The sequence below is a fragment of the Phyllostomus hastatus genome, unplaced genomic scaffold (genome assembly GCF_019186645.2).
Source record: "Phyllostomus hastatus isolate PE091 unplaced genomic scaffold, TTU_PhHast_1.1 phas_contig_64, whole genome shotgun sequence".
NCBI lineage: Eukaryota > Metazoa > Chordata > Mammalia > Chiroptera > Phyllostomidae > Phyllostomus > Phyllostomus hastatus.
This window is the reverse complement of record NW_025333928.1, coordinates 11645574-11660955: the sequence shown is the minus strand read 5'-3', so window position 1 is coordinate 11660955 and position 15382 is coordinate 11645574. Positions and strand designations below refer to the sequence as shown.

General features: G+C 60.8%; 2 protein-coding genes across 6 annotated transcripts; one reads left to right on the top strand and one right to left on the bottom strand.

Annotated features, from left to right (window-relative positions):
- Window positions 1-151: 151 nt before the first annotated feature.
- Window positions 152-8798, bottom strand: CHTF18 (chromosome transmission fidelity factor 18). 4 transcript variants are annotated; one of them, XM_045848764.1, is made up of 22 exons: window positions 8623-8798; window positions 8261-8440; window positions 8024-8174; window positions 7675-7843; window positions 7181-7273; window positions 7033-7085; window positions 6770-6899; window positions 6060-6269; window positions 5453-5550; window positions 5059-5182; window positions 4824-4975; window positions 4586-4679; window positions 4132-4230; window positions 3925-4055; window positions 3492-3663; window positions 2379-2603; window positions 2141-2290; window positions 1914-2044; window positions 1118-1262; window positions 872-1003; window positions 410-467; window positions 152-339 (listed from the first exon to the last, which is right to left on the bottom strand). In XM_045848764.1, exons 1-22 carry the CDS (start codon window positions 8711-8713, stop codon window positions 203-205), a joined length of 2925 nt encoding a protein of 974 aa, XP_045704720.1. In that variant the 5' UTR covers window positions 8714-8798; the 3' UTR covers window positions 152-202. The 4 variants fall into 4 exon arrangements, with proteins under 4 accessions (XP_045704720.1, XP_045704718.1, XP_045704717.1 ...); XM_045848762.1 differs by having other exon boundaries at window positions 1935-2044; XM_045848761.1 differs by having other exon boundaries at window positions 8261-8437.
- Window positions 8799-8956: 158 nt separating this feature from the next.
- RPUSD1 (RNA pseudouridine synthase domain containing 1) lies at window positions 8957-12334 on the top strand. Of its 2 annotated transcripts, none has more exons than XM_045849057.1 (6): window positions 8957-9229; window positions 9764-9954; window positions 10053-10176; window positions 10269-10371; window positions 10529-10630; window positions 11151-12334. In XM_045849057.1, the coding sequence occupies exons 2-6, from the start codon at window positions 9773-9775 to the stop codon at window positions 11576-11578; spliced, it is 939 nt and encodes a 312-aa protein (XP_045705013.1). In that variant the 5' UTR covers window positions 8957-9229; window positions 9764-9772; the 3' UTR covers window positions 11579-12334. The 2 variants fall into 2 exon arrangements, with proteins under 2 accessions (XP_045705013.1, XP_045705014.1); XM_045849058.1 differs by having other exon boundaries at window positions 8959-9119.
- Window positions 12335-15382: the final 3048 nt, after the last annotated feature.

Here is a 15382-nt window from a genome sequence, read left to right as displayed (position 1 = left end):
TTTGTATATTTTCTAACAGAGAAAGCAATGCTGGGCGTCTAGTGTGGATCTGGGGTCAGATGCAGACGTCAGGTTATCTGGGAGGGACACTTGGGCATCCGGTGTAAATCTGGGCATCGGCATGGGTCTGGGTGTCCACGTGGACCACAGCACCAGGCATGACCCTGGTCGAGTGTGGCCTGGGGTGTCTGGTGTGACTCAGCTATAGCAGGTCCCTGATATGCAGGCTGCGTCGCACGGCGTTGGAGACGCCCTCTTTGAAGCGGAACCAGACGTCGCTCCTGCCCACCGCAGTGCCCATGCGCCACTCCACTGCATCCGTCTCTGGGGCTGTATCCTCTGTGGGGCCACAGGGTTGGTCTTGTGCCTGGCCCAGACCCTCCCTCCACAGCTCCCACCCCACACACACCTGCGCTCAGGGCTGCTGCTCTCTTGATGACCACACGGCCGAAGAAGTCCCTCTCGGTCTGAAGAGGAGGGTGGTCAGGCTCATGGGAACAGACAGAGGACACGCCCCACCGCAAGGGGAGAGCTCTGCCAGGGAGAATGGGTCTCACGGCACCTCCGGACAGCAGCCCAGGGTGGGGAGTAGACACCTCCCCCAGCCCCTTCCCCTCATTCTGTGCTACCCCGCTCGGCAAGTGTCCCCTCTGTCCCTCACCACCCTCACAGCTGCCAGCTCCATCGGGGCCAGGGCAGGAAGTACCAGTAGAGCCCACCCTCCTGCCCAGGTGGGAAACAGAGCCCAGGTGAAACCCTGCCCTGTCGAGTGGTAGGGGAGCTGCACCTCTACGTGGGCACTCAGAGCTTAGAACTGGGCTGCACCAAGGCCGCACAGCCCCACCCGCACGGCCACCTTCTGGGCCCCAACCTGGTCCTCCAGGGCTGCTCTCTTCAGGATGCGCTCCAGCCGCTGCTCGTGGCTGCGTGGAGTGGGTAACTGTGCCTCTTTTCCCCCAGCACCCTTCTGTGGATCTTTGGCCCTGGGGGGACTCTTGTCCGCCTGCAGAAGTGGATACAATGAGAGATGATGGGCAAGGCCAGTCCAAGGGCAGTGTCCACTCGGAAGGCACTGCCCTACCAGGCCCTGCTCTGCCCAAACCAGAGGTGGGCTCACCTGGGGGCTGTTGCCATCTCTGACCAAGGCCTCCGCCCGCCGCATCTTTTCCATTTCGATCTCACGGGCGATGAGCTGCTTCGCCTGGTAGGTGAGGGGCTTCCGGGCAGGCAGCTCAGGAAAGCGGCAGACCTCCTCCAAGTTCCTGCTCAGGGCGAGCAGGGCGGGATACCCGGGCACCCACTCAGTGGTGAGGTCGGGGGCAACTCACACCACCACCAAATGCCAGAATTCAAAAGCTGCAGGGTACGGCTTTGCCATGCCCCAGCCCCAGGCCAGCAAAGGGATTATCCCTGAACCTCAGTTTCCTCAACTGGGTGTGGCCATGAGACGGGACCTCCTACCTCCCCGGGGAGGGAACGAGACAACGTGGCAAGGCTGGGCCAGTGCTCAGGAACCACCGTCACTGCCTCCTCGCTATCGACACGGAGGAGCATCTGCATCCCAGACACACTGGGAGCCCTGGGGAGCAGCAGGACCCCAGGGCAGCACTCCATCCCCACAGCCACCTCAGGACAAGGAAACAATGCCCTCGGGAGCACAAGGGTCCTCTAGGGAAGCTCCCAGGGCACACTCAGGCAGTGAGAGGTTCTGTAGTAAACCTGAGGTCCTGGAGCTCTGCCCAGCCTAAGGGCCCACTTCACAGTCAACATGAGGGCAGGAGCTGAGCAGGGACGCCAATCCCCAACCTCTGACAAATAGGGACACTGAGACTCACACACCTCACCAAGGCGACGCTTTCCAACTCCCAGCCCAGCCCCCCGGCACCCCCATTCCAGGTGGCACACAGACTCACGGCTCCAGCCTGTAGACGTACTGCCCATCAGGTGTGCGCTCCTGGCGGTAAGTGAGGCTGTAGGCAAGCATGGTGCCCACGAGGGTAGCCAGTTGCAGCTTCTCACGGGCGCTGTACAGCTGTGTGCTCACCTGTGGGCAAGTACGCAACAGGCAGGAATGCTAAACACACCCAAGAGCCCAGTTCTGCTGGAAGCCACGCCCTCCCCTCTTGGGTGAGGCACTCACAGGGCGAAGCTTAGGCATGAGGATGTCCAGCAGCAGGCAGAAGGTGTCCAGGACAAGGGTCTGCCGTGCCATTCGGCTGCGGGTGGCTGGTGCGATACCAGACACCAGCGTCTGGATCAGGTTCTGCATCTGACTTATCCGGTTCTGGGCCTGGGGTGGAGGACAGCCAGAACCAGATCAGGCAGGACACCCCCAGAGCCCGGGCCCAGCCCCAACAGGGGCAGGGTGCAGGGCACACCTCCTGCTGGCTGCTAGGGAAGGCAATCCTCGGCACATGGCTGGAGGCAAACAGCAGGTGGAAGGCCACGGGCAGGAAGGGCTGATAGCGCAGCAACTGGAAGCTCTGGGTGTGGTAGGCAGCCTGGCCCAGCAGGTCCTCAAAGGCCAGCCAGTCGAGGGCCACACACACGGTGCCGAGGCTGGAGTCCCGCAGGCGCAGGCGCAGAAAGTTGTCAAACAGGCCCTGTGGGCGGTATGACCCTGAGCCCCTCCAGCACTGTGGCTCCCCCATAGGGGGCCCTCACCGGGCCCGGCACTGCCCATCTGCCCTGCCGAGTCTGGGGTCTCAGGACAGCAGCAAATGCCAGTGAGTGGCCACAGATCACCGAGTGGAGGACCAGGAGGGCCCACCTGCTGCCCCACTCTGGTTTCACCAAGACCTGGGATGTACAGAAAAGAACCCCCACCCTTACCCCTACATACAGGAAGTTCTGTCCACAGAACTGAGGGATGAGCCCCCACTCTCCTCCCATGAGGAAGTCCCGCCCTCCCGCTACTGCTCTGTCCTCCTCACCGTGGATTTCTGCATTTGCATGGGTCCCTGACCACTAACCCAAAGCAGCTTAGAGAGACAGCTTGAGTTGGGCTTTTGGGGTAGAGGGACATATCTGCCGCCTGCTCAGATAGACCAAAATCCCTACCTGCCCTCTAGCCCACATGTCCCAATTTCCGCAGCTCATGTGCAGAATCAAGCCCCCCCCTCCACCGGGTCACTGGATCCGGCTGATCAGCTGCTCCAGCTGTCTCTCCTGTTGGTTCCCAACTGGCAGCCAGTGATCCCATCAATCAATGCCCCACACCCCCATCCCTAGCCCACTGCCTCTGCCTCCTCGCCCACGCTGGTGGCCATTCCCCTACTACCTAACACTAGCCAGCCCCTCCTCCAGCCCTCTGCCCTGTTCACAGTCCCTGCAGAGGGCTCCCTGATGCTGTTTCTGCCCCGCCTCACTCCCACCCCACCTGCTTCTCCTGGAGCTTGGCATTACCTGAACTGTCTCCTATTCACTGGGAACAAAGGAACACACCCCCCACCCCATGCCCTGAGAAGAAGGTTCAGGTAGAGTGTGGTTACCTGGACTACTTTCTCATGCTCGCCCGCAGAGGTGGCCACATGCAGGATGTGGTAGAACCGCTCTGCAGCCATGGTCAGGGGTGCCTCGGCAGCCTGGTGCCCTGAGCCCGTGAGCCCGTCGCCCAGCAGGAGCGTGTGGGGAGGCAGAGTGGGGTCCTGGCCCACACGTCTCCTGCAGAGGGGGTGCTGAGGCTGGAGTGGAGCCCCCACCCACTTCTTCCTCCTGGCAGCACCCTCCCAACCTGAGATGGCCCGAGGAAGGGGTAGTGGGGAAGGCTGAAGCACAGCCTTGAAAGCAGGGCCCAGGCAGGTCTGGGCCTCTGTTGGCAAAGGGAGGCCAGACTGCACATGTGGGGTTTGGTGTCCGGGGCCAGGGCACCACGGATGTCCAGGTGGAGGCTGGTCCACCCGCTCATTCTGTCGCCCCATCTACCTCTGGGCCCGGGGCAGCTGGAAGACCTCCTGCCACACGGAGAACAGCCCCTTGCGCTGGTCCTTGAGGCCGACTCGTGTGGTCTGCACGGCCCGGACACTCAGCTCCCGCTGGCCCCGCCCGTGCAGGAACTGGACAGAGGGTGTGGGAGGTGAGAGGTCATGGACCCCTGCCCCTCCCCACCACAGCCGGTGTCCCCCTGCTCACCTGCAGGGTGTTGATGCAGGCGCGAATATCATTGTCTGTCTTCTCACACAGGGCTGCCAAGGCACCCGGGTCAGCCTGCAGGCCCTGCCGTAGGGAGATCTGCAGGAGACGAGAGCATGGGTATCCACATCCCCTCCCAACGCCCCCTTATGGCCACGTCCTCCCTGAAAACAGGTGAGTAGCTGCTCTTGTCCTAGAGGAGACAATGATTGCATGCCCTATGAACTGGTCGTGTTCCCTGCTAGGGACCACCCACCACCAGAGACCAAAGTAGCCTAGTCACCCTTCACCCTCAGGACCTGGGCCAGCTGGGGTAGGGGGTAGTAGTAGTGACAGCAGCAAAGGAGATGGGGCCCTGGATGCAAGAGGGAAGGAGAGGGAAGGCCATATCCACACCCCATCATGAGACAGGTGGCCTGGGCTCTGCACCCCACCCCACCCCACCCCCACAGACCTCCTGCAGCCGCTGCACGAGTCTAGCAGGCACTGTAGGTGGAAAGTGAAGCAGCAAAGCCTGCTGCTTCAGCTGTCGCAGAGAGGGCGCAAACCTGCGGGATGGGCACAGAGTGTGGGGGAAACCACCCTGCCAGATCCCAGCCTCAAATCCACCAGGGTCCTCCACCCCCCTGTGGAAGCCCCGCCCAGTGAAACACCCTCAGGCCCCCATCCACGCCCCTGCCCAAACTACTCACTGGTCATTACAGATACAGATGACCGGTCTCATCAAGACACCCCCCTCTGGCCGCAGCCGCCGCCCCTCACCGGCCAGCACGGCCAGGCTCCCTGGCTTTGCCTCCTTCGGGCCCTTGCGCTCAATGATGCTGAGGAGTACGTTGATGGCAGCCTGGGGGAAGGTGCAGAGGGTGTGATGAGCCTCTGCTCAGTCCCCACTGCCTGCCCACCCACCAGTCAGGCACCCAGGCCCACCGTGGAGGCCCCATCAATCTCGTCAATGACCAGGCAGTTGGGCTTCCCACCAGCACCCAGCACCGACTCCATCTGCGTCGCTGCCTCAATGTGTGTGCGGAAGGCCTCGGGGCTGCGGTCGTCACTGGAACCGTGGAGCAGGGGAAGGGCCATCAGGGCAGCTGTGGTCTGGGCAGGGCAGCAGCCAGTGGCCCTGGCAGGATGATCTCCCAGGGCCAAGCTGCCACACTTACACCTTGAAGCTAGTGCAAGTGGACAGCCTGCAACATGGCTGCCCCAAATCCCAGAGACCCGAGGACCCCAGCCCCTCCTCTAACCCACCAGTCTCCCAGACTCAACCAGACACGTGAGGACAGACGAGAGCCCCAGAGGCCAGGCCTTCTCTTCCACTCACCTTGCGTTCATTTCCACCACACAGTACCCAGCATGCTTTGCTATTACATGGGCCAGGGTGGTCTTGCCCAGCCCAGGGGGTCCACACAGCAGCGCCACCTGCAGCCAAGACACGAAGACAAGATGCAACCTGCACCACATTTAGGTCTTCGCAGCCCCACCACCAAGGCTGCTAATCCTGTCCTGTGAGGCTTGGTGCTGAGGAATGTCCTCCCTACCTCACCTGTCACTAGGTGAGGACCCAGCATGTTCGTGGCTCAGAAGCAGCACTTCAGAATGAGAAAGCCCTGAATAAAGCCAGTGACGGGGAGGCCTGACAGGAACACATCTGTTACTGATGTGACTGACCCCCAAAACCACCCACTGTCCATCACAATCACCCTTTGGGAGGCACAGGGCCCTTCGAGAGACACTGACTTTACCTAAGTCGTTAAAAAAACAACTCAAGTCCCACTCATGTCGCTGACACCCCACACCAACACATCATGCCCACAGCCATGGAGGCAGTAAATGTGCATGTGCGGTGGCCCGCAGAGGTACAAAGGCACCAGCCAGTGAGTATAACCCCGGGCTCAGGGGTGTATACAGTGCAGACAGGAAGGGCTCACTTTCTGCCGGGGCCGCCGGCTCTGGTCCAGCTCAGCCTCCAGCATCTCCTCCAACACCTGCTCATGGCTTTTCCACTTGCTGGTGGTTGTGGCCTCCTTGCCAACCCGGGCTGGCTCCACACTGGGCCTGGGCTTCCGGGCCGGCCGCTCTTGGCCAAACACCACCTGGTCCCACAGCTTCAGCCACTTGAGGAGGCAGCGGTTGGTGAACTGTGGGAAAGGAGGCATTGCCTGGGGGACCACCAGTGCAAGGGACCCGCCACATCTGTCCCTCTAGCTGACATAAGCCCAAGGACACGCACATGGAAGCTGAGGCTGAGCAGCAAGCGACCAACACTCACTAACCCTGCTGGTGAGTGACAAAGTGGGGTTCACTAAGGGGCCTCCATCCCCATAGTCCTGGTCCTGACCCCTCCAGGAGCCCCCACCATACCCAGGAGCATCCCACCCAGGGACATCAGCTGCTAAAAGGAAAGAAAACAGAAGCTCCAGGCATGGGGTGCTATGGATCCCCAGCCTGTGTTATAGGTGACCAACAGCAAGCTGGCCTTATGCTGGCCTGTTTCCCCACCTACCACTCAGCAAGGCAGACCAGAGCCGTGCCCTTCCTTCTGACAGCCCCGTGGGCAAGCAATATGTTATTTGGCTGGACCCTGAATTCCCTCCTCTCGACAAGAAAGCCAGTCAGTTAAGCAAGTACAAAGTCTCACATCATCACTGAGCAGCTCAGTGTAGCGCTGGGGTGCAAACTCATCCACCCAGAGGCAGTGCTGGGAGTCGTCTTGGCTGTCGGCTGACACCTCCTCAGGGACCTCCTGCTCCGCCTCCTCTGTCCTGAGGCTGAAGAACACCGTGCCCTGAGCTGCCCTGCCTCAACTCCAGCAGGGATTACCGCTCACCCAGAATTCAGGCTGGCAGTCAACAGTTCAAGAACCATTGAGGTTCCCAGGAGCAAAAGGACCCAGTGAATCACCTGTGAAGCGTATCTGAGAGCCGCTGGGCCTCTTCGAGTAATCGCTGCCGTCGCTGTGCACAGGAGGAGTTGCGATCAGGATGGCTCGGACAGCCACGGTCACCCCAGGACTACATCGCCCCTCCCAGCAAATCCCAGCAGACCCCACCTCACTGTCAACCTGTTCCTTCAGAGAGGTGAAAGACACACCCAGCAGATCCAGCTGGCCACGTCCACGCCACTGGATGTCCAAGAAAGGGCTCTGGGGGAGCGAGAGTAGCAGTCACCTCTGGACGCCCTCCTAAGTAGGACACAAGGCTACCCACGAACCCCTCCCAACAATGCTCCGAGACCCAGGTGGCATTCCCAAGCAGCAGCAGGCCTAGAGATGGAAGAGCTCCCTCTCTAACCAGGGACTCAAAGAGGAAGAGCTATTGGGGAGAGGGGCAGCTCAAGGGAAGTGAAGAAAAGTGGAGGAGGAAAAAAAGGGGAAAAAGGAGAGGGAGAGAGTGCTTCCTAAGTCAAGTAAACTCCCTGAGCAGTCCCCAGGGTCCCAGTGTGGATATGCTGCCCGGGACCCTTTCCTGGGCAGCATGAAGCCTGCCAATCCCATAGGAAGGCTGTGGCCAGCTTAGCCAAGCCCTATGGCCAAACAGCACCCACCTGTACCCCAGTGCCCACTGGGTCAGCCCGTAGCACCAGAAAGGCCCGGTCACCACCCGTGGAAGTCACATTGATGTAGTCCTCCAGGACAGGGGGTCGCCTCAGGACCGGGTTACGAGTGGCTGGCGAGGCTGGTATGAGACCCGTGTCAGCTTCAGCATCCACAGTTCTGAGAAAAAAAAAAACAGAGCTGTCTTGGGACTCTTGCCTACTGTTACCCTCAGGCCAGAGGACCAGATCCACCCTCTACTACCAATCCTTCCCACAGGCCTGCAGCCCCAGGCTTGGGAACCTGTCTGAGGAATGAGACCCTCCTATGACCTGGGACACCTGTGCCCAAGCTACACACCCTTTGCCCCACAGCTCAGCAGGGACCTCAGGACTCGGTGGGGGGGTGATGTCCTGAGGAGGAGAATCAGGAAGGAGCAACTCTTCCATCTCATCCTGCTCGAAGTTCAACCTCTTGACTGCCTCCAGCCTGGGCCGCTTGACCCTGGGACCTGGGGAGACACACACTTCTGGGAAGAAACAGAGGCACCCCACTCCTGCATCATCACACCCCACCCTGTGGGGACTGCAGACATACTGAGGGGCGGGGATCTGTCCCTCTGTACGGCAGTGGCCAGCTGCCTCTTGCTGGCACCGCATTTGCGGTTCCCTGAAGGTCCAACTGGAGAGCCGAGAGCTGCAGCGTCCCCTCTAGCTATGGCCTCCTCAAACGTCCGCCGCCGCCAGCCCCTGGATGGTGATAGGGCCGCTGTCCCTGCTGGGAGAGAAGATTCACAGCAACCACCTCAGGGCAGCCAACATCGACAGAAAGCTGCCCTGAAGCTGGAAGGCCCTTCTCTCTCCGATGCGCCCCCCGCCCCAGGTGACGGCTGCCTCCAGCCGTCGCTCTCCTGCCCTCCTTCGAGTACCCATCCTCGCCGCGGCGGAACCTGCGCCCACCTTCCAGCTCGGCCAGCACCTCGAGCTCGGCAGCGAACTGGCTGTGGAAGTCGTCCTCGACGCCGTGCAGCTCCCGCTCGTAGTCCTCCATGGCCACGCTGACCAGCGGACTCCTCTAGGCTCACCATCCGCTCCGAACCTCCCGCTACAGCACTGCGCGCCGCTCCCGCCTGCAGCGTCCCAGCGCCGCCAATCAACGGCCGGAGTCCCGAACAGTGCTCGTCATTGGTCAGTGGGCGGGTTGGGGCGTAAGCGTGGCTGCGCGCGCAGGTCGAGTGGAGCTGTGTTAGTCATAGCTGCAAGTCTCGGGACCTCACCATTGGCCCTCATGGCTGTCCGTCTGGAAGCGTGGGCGGGGCTGCGCGGGCTTGCTGGACTCGGAGAAACGCAGCTCCGTGTAGTCCGCGGGCCTTTGGTCGCAAGGCGCGGGGACGCGAAGGCGGGATCCGGAGCAAGTCTGCGGCATCCGGGGCCCTGACGACAGGGCCAGACTTCAGGTCGGTTCCGGAGTGGGTGGAGTCGTGGGAGGAGCTTGCAGTCGTGGTCCTTCCGAACCCCTCGGCTTGTGCCCACACACGCAGGAAGTTGGGGCTTCTGCGGAGAGCAGGTAGGGGATGAGTGCCTGCGTAGTGGAATGTAGGTGGGCAAAGGTAGATTGCACCCAGTGCCCCTCACCCTTGCATCTTGCTGACTTGTGCCACCCCCGATGTGGTGGGGTGGGGGGGTGCGTAGTAACCTCTCTCTATGACCCTATCGCCACTCAGAAAAAGGTCCCAATCGCGCACTCCTGATCTGTTGGGAAGGGTCGGTGGGAACGGGCTGGAGAGCAAGACCGCTTCCCCCTAGGCCTGGGTCTGGGCGGGACTTCGGAACTGCCCCATAGTCAGAGCAGCACTGGCTTCCCTTACCTTGGCTACACTCTCGTCGTATCTGACTCTCCTGTTTGCTTCAGGGGTGAGAGTAGTAAGGGGCCCAGTGGATGCAGGCACAGGGAAGGTGCATATGCTTGCCTGACACAGACTCTGTGGCTTCAGATCCAGAACTGGGGAGAGCAGTAATTGTCCGTTCCCGTTGGGCAGAACCCTGACATGGGTTGGTCACCCCATGAACCACCACTTCATATGCTTGCCCTGCATTGCAGGCCCCTGCCATGGAACCAGGCAGCATGGAGAACCTGTCCATCCTGTACCAGAGCCGTGACTTCCTGGTGGTGAACAAGCACTGGGACGTGCGCATCGATAGCAAGACGTGGAGGGAGACGCTGACCCTCCAGAAGCAGCTGCGGCACCACTTTCCAGAGCTGGCTGACCCAGACACCTACTATGGCTTCAGGTGTGTAGGAGTGCAACACAGGCAGCTCAGGGCAGCTTCCACTGGAGGGAAGTGGCCACCCCCAACCCAGCCACTTCTTTTCCTTTGCTCTGTGCCAGGTTCTGCCACCAACTGGACTTCTCCACCAGCGGAGCACTCTGTGTGGCCCTAAATAAGGCAGCTGCAGGCAGTGCTTACAAGTGCTTCAAGGAGCGGCGTGTCACCAAGGCTTACCTGGCTCTGGTAAGGGCTGGCCAGTCCTGGGGCATGGAGCCTCCAGTGCTCAGCCTGCTTTGGCAGGCCCTGAGTGTCAGGGAGCCTCCCCTGCCTTGCAGGTTCGGGGGCACATCCAGGAGAGCCGGATGACCATCAGCTATGCCATCGGCAGGAACAACACAGAGGGTCGGGCCCACACCATGTGCATCGAGGGCACCCAGGGTACAGTGGGAAAGGGGGCAGGGGCCACAGGGCATGTTTCACCCAGGGGGACCTTTGGTGAGTAGGGCCAGCCCCAGACAACAGACTTGTGCTGGCATGGACTGGGGCCCCAGGGCTGGCCTGACCAACCCTCATAGCCTCCCTTTCTCCTCACCAGGCTGTGAGAACCCAAAACCAAGCCTCACGGAGCTGGTGGTCCTAGAACACGGCCTGTATGCAGGTGATCCTGTCTCCAAAGTGCTGCTGCAGCCCCTCACAGGTATGTTCAGGAGCAGGGGCCAGGAAGCTCCCCAGGCCGCTCACTGTCGACCGTGTCCTGCCCCTGGTGTGGTAGGTGCCTGATGTCAGCATTTTCTCAAGCAGTGCCTTGCAGCATCCTTGTTACACAGGGAAGGAAAGGGAGTCCCAGAGGCGGAGTAGCCCCACTGGGGCCACCCCAGCCATTGCTAGCAAAGCTGATCCTCTCCCAAACACTTAACTCTGCAACCTGCAGCCCTTGATCTACAAGTGGTCTTGCTGGTCTGGATGTGAAGCGGTGAGAAGTCTGGCCTGAGTTCTCCAGTGGACTGAGTCCACCCTGGCTCTGCCCTCACCAGAGGTGACCCCAAAAGTTGATTCCCATTCCGAGCTTTTACCCTTGTCTGTAGCAGGAAGCAGGGAGGGTTGCTGTCCCCGGGCAGTGCCTGAGGCAGTGGGTTAGCAGCTAGGATCAGTGAATGGTGGTGGATGGTGATTGTGGAGTGGCACCCCCGTCTCACTGGCCCTCTCTCCCCACACAGGCCGGACACACCAGCTGCGTGTGCACTGCAGTGCCCTCAACCACCCCATTGTGGGGGACCTGACCTATGGGCAGGCCTCGGGTCAGGAGGAGCAACCATTCCGCATGATGTTACATGCCTTCTACCTGCGGATCCCCACACAGGCTGAGTGTGTGGAAGCCCGCACTCCGGACCCCTTCGTGCCCACCCTCGACGCCTGCTGGAGCCCCCACACTCTGGTACAGCCACTGGACCAGCTTGTCCAGGTCCTGCGGGCTGCCCACGACCCTAAGCCCACAGAAGGGGACACTGGGCCCTGCAGCCCCTCCTCATGCCTGCCAGGGCCGGGCCGGCCCCCACCACACCCTGCCACTCCTCCTGAGACAGAGGCACAGCGGGCCTCATGCCTTCAGTGGTTGTCAGAGTGGACACTGGAGCCAGACAACTGAGAGTATGGGCCTGGTGTTGGGGTGCAGGCTGGAACTTCCAAGTGGATGGGGGCTGTGGGTCAGAACCCTAATCCTATCATCCCAAGGCACAGGTGTCCCAGCCACTGAGGACTGAGACTCCACCCCAAATGCAGCAGCCAAACCTGGAAAAGAACGGACAGGGCCAGCAGGGGGAGCCAGGCAACCATGATTATGGAAGATGAAGGGCTCTTGGTGGTGGTACCAGCCCCCAGGGGAAACCTAGGCCTGTCTGTCATCCCAGAATGCTTTTCTGGCTTCAAAGCTTCACCTCCAGGACCAGTTTTGTAGATTGCGTGAGGGTCACCCTGGAAAAGGAACTCGGCCAGCGCTTTCCTGGGCAGGCTCCTCCTGGGCTCCTACTCCACCCTTAGAGCACCCTGCTCCTAATTCTGCTCAGACCCCCTGTGATATCACCCCAGTTCCGCTGAGCCCTGCAAATCCTCACTTGTCCCCTGCCTGGCCAGTCCTGCTTTGCGTCTTGGCTTCTGCCAAACTCTGTCCGTAGGCCTCCTGCCTCCACCCACTTCCGGCTCATCACACATGGGGGAGGGTCTGTCTGTCCCTTGTGACCTGACATAATGCTGTCTGGGGGGTCCTCCCACACAGCCACCCATTATTAGACTGCAGCCTGGGAGCCAGGGGAGCCCAGCCTCCACCTCTGTGCCCCATGGCACGCCTGTATCACTCCAGGCACGACTGGGCTCCAGGAGTTCAAATAAAAGCTCAGTGACTAACCTTGTGAACAACCATGAATAATTCTAATGTGGGAGTTTGGGGGGAAGCCCAGACTTCTGCCCCCTTCCCTACACCAGACAGAGCTTTGCCCCAAACTCCCCTGTAAGAGCCAGGACTCCCCTCCAGGCTGTGCCCCCGTGCAGTGAGCATCTGCCTGCCCTGCTGGGGAAAAGCTGGAGCATCCCTGGCCCTCCCAGCCGAAAGCATTGCAGCATCCGTCTAGTCTCCCAGGATCCCTAATAGAGCCCCTGCCCCGACCGCTATTATATTGGCTTAGTTAGGGCTCTCCACCATGTCAGAATGCCATGGGAGGGCTGTCACCTGGATCACCAGCCAATCTAAGGTCATATACTATGCCCTTGCACCTGGCTGAGCTGGACTCCTCTTGCTGGGTGACAGGTCCTGTTTTGAGGCTCCTAAGCTAGACCTACCTGGGATCACAGCAGGAACTCAGTTGGGGTGGAGCCAGCAGCAGCCACCGTAGGGCCTCTGCAGAGAGCCAGCTCCCAGTCCCTGTTCCCTGTGCCTCTGTTTCCTCATCCTTATTGGGAAGGTTCCATAGGGTGCCGGAATTGGTAGCCCAGATGGTTCCTGTGGTGTGCCCAGCTTGACTGGCCAGGGGTGTGATGGGATAGCATCGCCAATCCCCAGCCTGGCACACCCTGCTTTTTCCAGTTCTCACTCTTTCACATCAGGACACATCACCTCCTTGCTGAGATCTGACCCACCTCTCCCCATCCACTCTCTGCCCCTGTCCTCACACCCATGCTCCTGTCACATCCCACACGCAGGTGCCCAGCCTGGCCACAGGGTCTGATGGTGCTCCCCACTCTGCTATGTGGCCACAGGGAAGTTGCTCAGCCTTTCTGGGCCTGAGTTTCCTCATCTTTGAACTGGGCATGGAAACTGTTCCACGGGCCCAGGCCAACTCAGTGAGGCATTGCATGGAAGAGCCAGGGCAGGATGCAACTCTCCAGCCTAGCGGTTGCTCTGTGGCCAAGGTCATTTGTGTGGCCTAGGCCTGGGGCTGCCCTGCCACGGGCAGGCCAGCGGGTGGCCTCCCGCACACACTGCCTGCTTCCTGCTCCTATCTCTTCTGACCTGTGGGAGTCTCCAGCCCTGAAATGGGTGGAGACTCCACTACCACATGACATTCTGCTGCCCCCAAATCCCTAAGTGTGTAGAGCCCTAGCAAGCCCTCAGCCAAAAACTGGACTTCCATGGGGCCTGTGTGCGGCCCAGGAGCGATCCACAATTGGTCCCTCCAGCTCTCGGCCCACAGGCTCAGGTCGGTGCCTCTGCTTGGCCATGAGGCTGGCTTGTTGGGCACATACAACCATGTGATGCAGATGGCAGTCATCCAGCAGCGGGACCCGGGTGTGGGCAGGTGGGGAAGTCACTCCTGCAGGCACCCCTCCTGCTGAGCCTCAGGCCTGCCTGGTGGGTTGGCCCCAGGGTATGTGTGGCACACTCTCCACCATAAAGGCTGCCCACCTTGTGCTCACATACCCTCTCTGCTTCTGGTATATGGCCACACGTGCCTGGCTTTGCTCCAGCACCCACAGAAAAGAAATGCACCCACACACATCAATAAACCTAAGCACCACCTTGAGTCTGTGTATGCCTAGTACCCCTGCAGGGGACACACATGCACACATGTGTGTGCTCCCAGGCATGCATGTGTAGGCCCCATGTGTACACACACCAGCACACACAATGAAGGTGGAGGGGGTGTGGACACACACACAACCCTCTAGGCACAACATCTCGGTGGGAAGGGGGAATGCTGGGCAGCTGCCAACCATGTGCTCAAACTCCCGCTCTCCTGGGGCTGGGAACAGGTGCCTGCTGTGCTGGGCCCCAGGGGCTGACACAGTAGCGTTGCCTGGCACAGCCTCAGCCCCTGCCCTGCGCATCGGCCGGGTGGACGTCACTGCAGGAGTGGGTGGCTGCACAAGAAGGGAGATGAGCAGGGATCCCGGTGCCCCAGCCCTGCACCACCACTGCGCCCCAGGGCTTGGCTGCAGGGACGGACACACTCAGTGGGCTGAGACTGCTAGTGTCTGAAGTGTGTGGTACCTGGTTACAGCCCTCTGCACCCAACGGCTGCTGCCTGGTCCTGGAGCACCACCCGCTACCACAGAAGGTCTTTGTACTCAGGTGAGGTCTAGGGGCCGGGGTGGGGGCCATTTCTAGCTGGACCCACAAGGTCAGGCTTCTAGTCTGGTCTCTGCAGCCCTGGGCAGGTAGCTGAGCCTCTCTGAGCCTCCATTTTGCCCGCCTGTGTGGGGTAGTAAATGCCCTGTCTTTCTCCTGGGCCAAGTAGAATCCAGAGGCCCACAGTTACCCCAAGCTGTGAGACTGTGCAAGGCTGTGCCAGGGAGTGGGCAGTGTGGCCAGGCTCCCTGATGCTTCTCACCTCCCAGGACCTGCATCCCCAAGCCTCGCAGCTTTGGTCCCCACCACAGCCAGGGCTACCCAGGGGCCCACACCATGGGTTGTATCTGGGGCCAGGTCTCAGCCCCACAGAGGGACAGAGAGCTGCGTGGGCCACCCAAGTATGGGGGTGAAGCCATGGCCACCCCAGGGCAGGTTGGGTAGCCACCGGGTCTCTCCTGCAGCTGCCTGTGGGGACTCACTGGGACAGCTGTCCCCTTCCCTGTAACTCAAGAAGAGATCTGTTCATCGGAGACACCATACTCCAAGCCACAGCCTGTGGTCCCCTGAGCCCCAACCTGTGATAAGAAAGGCCTGGCTCCCCCTCAGCAGCTCCCTTTTGTTGCAAAGAGGCATTTTTTGTGGGGTTGTGCCCCTCCCCAAAGACGGGTAGACACAGCTGTGGCCCAGCTCAGGTTGCCTGCCCTCAAGGCACCCATCCTGTGTGACCCTGGACGGCACCCTCCTAGCCTGTGCCCCTCGGCCAAAGCTGGTTGGGGAAGACTGTGGGGCCGGCCTCATCGCTTTCTGTCTCCTCTCCAGCTTGTTCTAGACCTGCTGCCCGAGACCCCACGCCTTCCCGCCAGAGCAACCTGTGCACATCCTGCAACC